Genomic DNA, 10,402 nt, shown 5'->3' with positions numbered 1-10,402 from the left:
CCCGGATGATGGTGTTGAAAAATTGTGCAAGGTTCTCTGAGTGACTTCCAAATGGAGAAAAGATGTCAACATTTTCCATTATAAATCGTCCAAATGTGCTGCATGAATATTTTGGGATCGACAGACTATAGTCCCAATATATAATCGGAAAATCAAACCAGGCAACGTCTAGAGCTCTCTATTCGGATCATATGTATATAGCTGCTGGAATAAACAACTGCATGCTTTGTAATGCAAACGTGAACAAAATTGCATTGCTAAAAATACTAGTTTCACAAATTACTAGTTTCACAAATTACCGGGTATTTTAATGTTTACTGTATTTTAATTTTTTAATGTCGTCAGTCCTACAGTTTTTTTCTTCCATCTCAATGATACAGTATCGTCTGTATGATAAAAGATCGTCTAGAACACCAAAATTCAATTTTGATGTAAGTATATACATGTACATCATATTTGAAAATAATATAAAAATACTCAAAACACGCATAAAACGCTTTCACTAACTGCGTACGTTACGCTAATATGCCAGCAATACCATATAAGAGAAATAAGTAAAAAGTTATAGCTAATTTGCTCGTTTAATCATGTTAATGTTTCACAATTCGTATACATTTGACTTTTCCGTTTCGTACTCAACTAAAGCCGAATGAATACAATGCTATAATTGATAGACATTCATATGAATATTAATAAGATAGCAACATGTTGATAATCATTCATTAGATATAAATAAAAGATACAAAGTAAATCGTTTCTGGCCAGTCTATACCCTTTTTAAGGGATAAACGTGATGATATTTTCCATTCCGTTCCGTTTTCCGTTCCGCGTTTTAGCAACACCCATACATACATGTCTGTGTTTTCCGTATGCAGAAAAGGATTACGGTAGTTAAGATCAGCTAAAGGAATTCATTATTGTGTTTTAATTGGATTATCATTATGATGTTGACCAATTTAGGTAAGCATAAATACATGTAGTAGCAGCAGCACAATATAATAAGATGCCAGCATGGGATTCCTGCCAGCATACATACACATGTATATAAGTTCTACTTTCACTTTCTAAATGTAATCTCCCTTTGACAGCATACTGTATCATCATCTTTTAATATTTAAATAAGCTTATCATCGTTACCTATCCTATTGCATTTGTAAAGTTTCTAGTTTAGTTTTTAGTTTCTAGTTTTTAGTTGCAAAAGTTATTTTTTTCATTTGTCAGACTGCATGCACTGTTGAGTTGACCCCATATTGACCCTGTATAAACAATTTCTTATTAAATTTGTGTATTTCATATGTAAGTAAGTGTAGACACTTATATTTTTTATATGAGTAATAATAGGAAGGAAGGAGTATTTCTTTCTTTAATGTATTATAATGCATCAAATACAATGTAGGTCATGACCTTATGGGACTGTTCTGACCCCACGAAACAGGAAAATACAAAATATCTTCTAAAGTCATTATGATGCATCAACTGGTGTAAAGTACATTAATGACCCCCAGGTGTTGTCTTTAACCCCCCCCCCCCCCCCCCCAACCCCCCCCCCCCCCCCCCCCCCCCCCCCTCCGCCTTTATGAAATAGGAAATGATATGATACACGTACTGTATATTTTGTTAACTTCTGAGATCTGAGATCCTCATCCCTAAACCGTTTAATTTATTTTTGCTCTTTGTGTCATTGCGCGTAAAATTGTATTGTAAGATTATGCCCCCTTGGAGACACCCTGACATTTCAGAACTAGAAATAATAATGTATTTTATCTTATTCATATGTTATACAGTAGTGCATGTTTGATCCATGTGGGTAATTCCTAGCCTAATGATGTCACTGCTTTGTTTAGGAGACTTTACAATTGCCCCAAATAGGTGAATACACATGGCAGTGATGCATATAACATTTTGTTTATAAATCTTAAAAATTGAATTAAGCAATTTCCAAAATGTTAATGTGAATCACGAGAGAAAAAGCAATCAAGAAATGATTTAAAATTTGCTACTGTACACATGTAAGAATGTATTAAGAAGACTGAATCTTTATATTAAGCAGGTTAGATTGGGGGGGGGGGGATGAATGTGGAGTATAAACATTTATAATTTGAATCATTTATTGTTATTAATTAATTTTAACTTGTCAATGAATACTACTTATTGATCCCAAGGTAGAAATATGACCTCTGATCGTATCTCAATAGATCATTTGTCAATTATGCAAGGTGTAATGTAATTTTTTTTAAGAATAACATTTTTTACCAGTTTATAAAAGTTTTTAGACACCCAAATTATATTTTGATTTTAATAGATTATTCGACAAGGAAGGGGGGGGGGGGGGAGAGAGAAACAGTTTATATTTGAGTTTGTTTGGGAGTGGGGGTTCCAAGTCATATATTTGACAATTTTTTAATGTAATTTAAAATAAGACTAAGCCATACTACAGCCATGAACATGAATAGTATAGAACAAAACACAAACTAATACATGTACATGTATATATACATAGGAAGTATTACAAAACAGATGATTGATCTATATCTGGGTTCTTAAATTGAATCATATATCATGTACATATTATATTATTGTTTCTTTGTTCAAGGCATTTAAGATGGTATGTAGGTCATGATCCCAAGTGCTCTTCCTGAAATTATCAAATATCATAAAAACCATTGAGATCCCCACCTTAATCCAAAGATATTATTCCTCCTTAGGTCATGCAGGCGCATCAGATCATTATGGCATGTAAGTCATGAACCTAAGGGGTCATCCTGACCCCCTTAGAATCAGAAATTGTCAATTATCTTTAAATTATTGATGTTTGATGATCCTATCTCTATTTAATCTTTATTAATTATTAAGTCTCCTGAATGAAGTTTGGAGACTTATTGTTTTTGTACGGTTCTTAATACATGTATATATTCTTCATTTTCTTTTTCTTCTTTCCCGCTCTGAACTTGTTTCTCAGAGATGGCTGAACATAATTGTACAAAACTCTAGGATATGATAGGCCTGCAAATCTAGTTGTGCACCCTGGTTTGATTTTTCTCATTTTGGGTTAGACAACCACTTTTCGGGGTAGGGGGGGGGGGGGGGAGGGGGGGGTGTCAAAAGGGTGTGGGGTCTAACATTGAACCTTGTAGAAAGAATCATAGACTCTATTGTAAATGGTAACTTGAAAATGGACAAAGATAATAATATAGGGTTTTCATAATCATATATTGGCTGTTACTGGCAATATATAGGGTTTATTAGATCTGACCCCTGGGGTCATCCCCACCCCCCAGGAATTTGAAATTACCATATATCTCAGAAACTGTTATAATCATGACCCCTAAACCATATATATTCATGTTTCTGATGTCAAGGGGCATCAAATGTTATGTAGGTCATAGGCCCTGTGGGTGGTCCTGACGCCCTCAAACAGCAAGTCCCTTAATATCTTCAAAACAGTTGAGATCCCCACCCTTAAACCATATATATTCTTGTACCTTGTGTCAAGGGGCATCAAACGGTATGTAGGTCATGGGCCCCGGGGGTTGTCATGACCCCCCTTGAACAGGAAGTGCACGAATATCTCGAAAACGGTTGAGATCCCCACCCCTTAACCATATATATTCTTGATCCTTAAAGGGCATCAAAAGGTATGTACCGGTAGGTAATGGGCCTCAGGGTTAAATTTAATTTTTCAAAACCGTATTAATGCACATCTATGGAACAGTTCCTTTCATATCCCAAGATATGATGTGTCTATCCATTAAATCATAAAAGGAGTTCTAGGATCTATGTTTTTTTTTAAAGTGATAAACGTCAATTTTCTGCTACATTTTGACTCCCTGGATGAAATTTAAATTTTGAAAACCTTACTGCACATCTATAGAACAGTCCCTATCATATCCCAAGATATGATTGTCTATCCATTAAATCATAAGAGGAGCTCTTGGATCAATGTTTGATTTTTTAGTGATAAACGTCAATTTTCTGCTACTATTTGACTCCCAGGATGAAATTTAAATTTTTAAAACCTTATTGCACATCTATAGGACAGCCCCAATTATATCCCAAGAGATGATGTAGCTACTCCAAAAGTTGTAAGAGGAGTTCTGGGAACCATATTTTTTTTTGCCAAAAAACGTCATTTTTTGTTGCCCACTGATCCCCTTAATTAAAAAAAGAATTCTGGAACCTGATCATGCCTCAATATGACACCCCCAATCATATTCTAGAAGATCATTTGGCTACTTTTTAAAAAAAATGACGTTTTTTAAACCAGTTTTTTTTTGTAAAAAAACGTCATTTTTTAGCCATTTAAATGACCCCCAGGACAAAATTGAAAATTCCGAAACCTTATTGCGCATCTATAGGATACCCTAAAACATATTCCAAAAGATGATTTGTCTACTTTTGAAAATGTAGGAGGAGTTCGAGGAAGAAGGTTTTTTGTGAAAAAACGTCATTTTTTACCAATTATTTGACCCCCAGGACTAACAGAGAATTTTTGAACTTTTTTACAAAACAACATGATACCCCAAATCAAACTCCAAGAGTTCAGTTTGCTGGTTTATAAGATGTAAGAGCAGTTTGAGAAAGTAAAACGTGACAGACGGACGGACGGACGGACGGACGGACGGACGGAACAGGGTAACAACAATATACCCGAACTTTCTTTAGAAAGTGCGGGTATAATGAAATCGATCAAGTGGATGTATATAGTAACGACCGCCAATGATTAGTGTAGATATGTAGGTATAATGCCTATATTTGTACTTCGACCTACAGATATAATAACTAAATTCTCTTTAAAGAGGTGGACAGATGTGTCTTTATGATGTTTTGCATGTCCGGCACTTCACTGGAAAATATAATGCACATGTATCAGCTTAAACCACATGTACGCACTTCATCGCAAGCACTAGCAATAATTATTGGTAGGTTGCCGGCGCGTAGCATAAAGGAGAGAGAGGCAGGGAGCCCCCATCCCCCACTTCTTCTTGCAGCAGATAGTTTTCATCAGTTAACTTATTAAAACGTGAATAAACATAAAGTCCCCCCAACTACTTTTTGGGGAGCACCATTCATGTAAAGAAATTGAAATGAATCTGTGAAATGAAGGAAATGAATAGTGAAATCGAAGTTATGATTAAAGGTACGCAGTTCGCTATACCCCCTCCACCAACACACAAGGATTAGAATTTTCACGGTTTGTCAAGATTTTTTGGATAACCCCCCCCCCCCCCCCCCCACCCCCCCCCCCCCGCACTTGCACTTTGCTACAATTTAACGCGTTATTCAAATCTCCGAACTGTTTTGCAATATTACATCATCCTTTAATTGCATAATTGTCTTTTTACATTGACAATTTACACCAGTAACAGATTAAACAAGACAACAAACGTTTATCATAACCTTTGTTCATAGTGGTAAAATAGCGTATACCTGCTCTAATGGAGAGATAACTTGTGTTACGAACGATAACTCCAGGTTATGAAAATCCCGAATAACTGGCACAGCATTTGGGTTTGTGTTGTTTAGCCCACTTGAACTGAAATCTCAAGTGAGCTATTCTGATAACTTTTTGCTCGGTGTCCGTCTCTCCTTCTGTCTGTGTGTAAACGTTTAACATTTTCTACTTCTTCTCCAGAACCACTGACCCGAGTTCAACCAAACTTGACTAAAAGCATTCTTAGGTAAAGGGGATTCAAGTTTGTTAAAATTAAGGACCTCACCCTCTTTCCAAGACGGATAAGTACGAAATATTAAAAAAAAATTAGTATTTTTCAAAAATCTTCTAAAAATCACTTGGCCAAAGAAGCTGAAAGTTTTGTGGAGGCATTCTCATATAGTGTAGATTCAAGTTTGTTCAAATTATGATCTCTGTGAGTATGATGTGGACACAATTGGGATTGAATCATTACAAAGGAATATATAGAGAAAAATCTTTGAAAATCTCAAAAACCAATTGACCAGAAAGCTGAAAATTGTGTTGAAGCATCCTAAGGTAGTGTAGATCCAACAGTTTCTATAGTCAGTGGGGTTTTTTCTCGGAATTTAAAGCCAACCATTAAAAAAACATTTAAGTTACACAAGAGAGGTTAAATTGAACCTAACGACTAACATATGTCGTGAAGGCAGGAAAATAAACATGTCTCTTGCATGACTCATTTGTTGAATTTTACATTTTTTATTTTCCTTATATATCAATATTTTGATTGCTCTTCAAAAGCCCGTTAATCGGGACAGACAACTAAAATGTTGATCTGGAAATTGAATGATAGTGACAGGATAAACTTATATCACAGTGATTGTATAATACTTTTAATTTTGAATGTACTTATCTAATAACATAAAATCTACTTAAAATGATTGGGTTTATCTTATATGTGTAATTTTTTTGTATGTAACATATAATTGATTTATTATATAATAGGTATATTAGAATAAAATCCTTCCATTTCCAAATTCATTATACTTGTTGTAACAATAAAAAGAAATGGATTTTGTCTTACTCATACCACAAATAAATGATTTCATTTATCTCTGATTTAACCTTGAAATATTGTTGTAGCATCACATACATTGACAAATCTACAATGCATGTCTTTAATTGAAAATAATTATGGTACTAATATCGATTAAACTACAATCAAACTATGATTTAACATTCTGTAAAAGAGCAACATGGTCGTGGACATTGCATCAGAAATACAAAGAGCAACACGGTCGTGGAGGTTGCATCATAAATACATAACCTTTTTCAACTTTTTTCAGCATTGCAAGATGTGGAATTTTCGTCAACAACAGAAATATAACTACTACTGTGGTTTGTATCATGCAGAGAAATTCTTGACGATAATATTCGTAGAATACTGTTCCTCTCTCTATTCTTTTTAATATTGTCTTTGATTGACTTCCATACGTCTACTCCTGAAGGAGATTCAATATTATTTTCGGGACGAATTTCTTGCATGCTCTCTCTTTGAGATAAGGTTTTGTCCTCACTTGAAAATAGTCTTCGATTTGTGTACTCATAATGCGTAGATCTTAACTCACTACTTTGTAACTCTTCAGACTGATTTTCAAGTGAAATGTTCTCTAACATTCGTCCAGAGCCAGAGCCGCATTCTAGGTAACTTTGATGTTTATTAGATGTGTAATCTCCCGGCGTGTCGGTGTGAACAAGTTCATGCTGGTAATGTCGAGATGGTATAAATTTTCTGAAGGCAAATAATTTAAATATTCATATATTTAAGAGAAAAAACAAATGAACTGTTTAATATGTTCAGAAGACAATTTTTAATCTAATATATAATTAAAAACCCACTACAGCAATATGTAGATGGATATGCAGGAAAGTATAGCTTTGTTATATGGAAAAACATAATTATCGTTTATTTGTGATGTTTTCCATTGCGATTAGGAATTGCGAGCACTTTTCTTTCCTTTCATTTATCGATAAATTCAACCTTCTTAAACATTATTTATTTTATCACCCTAAAATATAAAATTAAATTTCCTCCAAATCATATAACTAAATGTTTAACTTGCTTTTATTTACCATATTTCATATTATCATGCTACTAAAAATGATGTCTGGCAAAATGTAAAAAGGTATTCAGATTCAAACTTTGAAAAAATGTTGATATCATTTCAAAAATAAAACTGTAGGAAAAACCTTCACATATCTAAGTTATAAATTTAACGCAAATTCTCGAGAAAAATGCATTTATTTAGGTATTTACACCAGGGATATAAAATAAAAATTGAAAAATGTGGTAAAGAGGAAAAACGGTGAACACAGAAATATGTCGCCACGGGAAAATGTCTGTATGTGGAAGATAAAGGGTGGTATTACATGAACTTGTCTCTAGCGAGAATTTATTACAATCGTTACCTTTTTATGTATACTGCCACCAGTGCCACAAGCAGGAAGATTATAAAAGCACATAGTAGGATTATTACATAAAGGTATATTCTTGGAGATTCTACAATCATGACAATAAACACATGTTAGCATTGAGACGTTAATGTACACTTAGAGCATTCTCATCACATTTATCATACCTTCATATTGTCTTATCTTGTCCTCCATACACCCGTCACGACTGTCACAGATTTGGTCCTCACTGCAATTACAGCGACCAAGACATCCAAACCCAAAGAACCCGTCAACGCATCTTCCAGAACAGTTGATACCAAAAGATCCAACACAGGCTAATTTTCAATATAATAAACACCATAGGATAGCTTTAAAGGAGCATGGTGACGATTTCAGCTGAAATGTTTTTTATTTTATTTTTCGAAATTTTATATTCACGATGCTTTACTTAGTTATTTTTAATGGTCAACCATTTGTCAGTTGACGAGTTTAAGGCAAGATACAGAGTGCAACATTGTTAAGATGTTATCAAAGCACTTGTAATGTTTTGGTTTACTTTGAATAAATTCACTGGTAAAGGTTTTGCTTAACGCGTATGGTTTTATATCTATTAGCTAGTAATAAATAGCACAAATAACACAAATAAACAGTTTCCATTCCAGTGTTTGCCAAAATTTGTTTTGTTTTAAATCTGTTATCTTCTTTTTTGCAATCAAAAGGTAAATGAAAACACATACTGAGGTTTGTTTACATGTTAACAAAATATTGTGGGTTTTTTTTTATCTCATTTATAACGCAACACCTGACACTCAAATCTCAATTGGCCATTGAAAATTAACGAAACATAATTGAAAATAAATTTTAAAATCATTATCCCAAATCATGACATTTTTCATTTAAAAATCGTTATTCAACTGAACGTTTTTTTATTTATTTATTTATTTATTTACTTATTTGCATGACGTTTATTTTAATATTAATGGAAAGTTTCACAAAACTTACGAATACAATTCTGACCCTCTTGTCGAAAGTTGTTGCAGCATCGATACAATCCGCTGTTGGGAGGTAGAGAGGAATATTTTATATAAATATATCATTTAAATCTGTAAGATGGCTTGATGGTCGTGATCATTGTTAGACTAAAATAATCTTCTTAAGAAGAAGAGCTTTGTATAAAGATAAAAGAAAATATTCAAATTTTAAAGCAGCTATATTAGAAATTCTTTTGCTAAACAATACTTCATGGCCAAAAAATCCTTTCTAAACTTTTTAGGCATATTAATGTGTTAAGATTTTTTTTTACTAAACAATTTAATGCAATTTATGGCCCCCAAAATCTTCTAATTTTTAAGATCTTAATGTCAATTTGTTGACCATCCATCCAGTCTATCATTAAAATATACAACAAGATGAACCAGACAAACAAGAACATGCATGAATTTTCCATGATCGACTTACTCGTGCTGTTTACATACACCGGATGTTTTCAGACTCCTGATACTGAGAACATTCACTAAAACAATGGAAAAGGTCAAAGTATCCAAAGAAATAAACCAAAATACTTCCATATGGAACAATGTACTTCGATGAATTATTTGAACCTCTCTGGTTGAATATCTGCTATTACGCTGTCCTTTTGTAAAGCCTGTTATTGGAATGACGTCCTTGACAACACGATGAAGATGTAGGTTTACGGTTATTTAGGAAGAAAATTATAGGTCTGTTTAGAACGTAATATTTTGTTTTCTCCTTTTTTTTAAATGTAAACTTTAACATAATGACATGTTTTATGCAGTTTTGCTGTCAAAATAGTAATTATGGACAAAACATCACGTCTTTAACATTTGATTTCCAGAATAAAGTCATTTCCTGTCAGTTTGAAGTGTGAATTTTCACCTGTCACTATCATTATACAGATATTAATTGCACTGGGGTAATGGCATAATCAAGTGTGATATTGAACGTTATTGCACTTCCTCGTATTTAGATACATGTATATAGAAGATATACATGAATATGGAGAACCAAGCTCAAACTCTCTCTCTCTCTCTCTCTCTCTCTCTCTCTCTCTCTCTCTCTCTCTCTCTCTCTCTCAACGATGTTATGCTTAACAAATAAGTATTACAAAAAAGAACAAGAATAGAATTCCAGGGTCCCCCGCCGGTCAAGCACTAGTATCGAGTCTATCGACCAAGGCTGATTTAGGAACTTGACCAACGTATTATTGGTATAAACATTTGGTATAAATTTAATGAAAATCCGTCAAAATTTGTAGGCATGAGCGCGCTTACAAGGTCAATTTTTGGAGAAAAAAAACGGAGTCATTATTGTGGTCAAAGTCCCATAGCGCCAACAAAAAGTATCGACTAATGCTGATTTTCGAACTTGACCAAAGTATTAGTGGTATAAACATTTGGTATAAATTTAATGAAAATCTGTCAAAATTTGTAGGCATGAGAGCGCTTACAAGGTCAATTTTTGGATAAAACGGAGTCATTATTGTGGTCAAAGTCCCATAACGCCAACAAAAAGTAT

At 33.7% G+C, this 10,402-nt stretch overlaps 1 protein-coding gene across 1 annotated transcript; it reads right to left on the bottom strand.

The window, feature by feature from the left end:
* Nucleotides 1–6,221: 6,221 nt before the first annotated feature.
* Nucleotides 6,222–9,662, bottom strand: LOC128190303 (uncharacterized). The gene is made up of 5 exons (XM_052862323.1): nucleotides 9,326–9,662; nucleotides 8,870–8,922; nucleotides 8,053–8,202; nucleotides 7,883–7,973; nucleotides 6,222–7,205 (listed from the first exon to the last, which is right to left on the bottom strand). The coding sequence occupies exons 1-5, from the start codon at nucleotides 9,433–9,435 to the stop codon at nucleotides 6,746–6,748; spliced, it is 864 nt and encodes a 287-aa protein (XP_052718283.1). The 5' UTR covers nucleotides 9,436–9,662; the 3' UTR covers nucleotides 6,222–6,745.
* Nucleotides 9,663–10,402: the final 740 nt, after the last annotated feature.

Source organism: Crassostrea angulata, chromosome 6, assembly GCF_025612915.1.
Source record: "Crassostrea angulata isolate pt1a10 chromosome 6, ASM2561291v2, whole genome shotgun sequence".
In the NCBI taxonomy this organism is placed as follows: Eukaryota; Metazoa; Mollusca; class Bivalvia; order Ostreida; family Ostreidae; genus Magallana; species Magallana angulata.
This window is presented reverse-complemented; position numbering and strand designations above follow the sequence as displayed.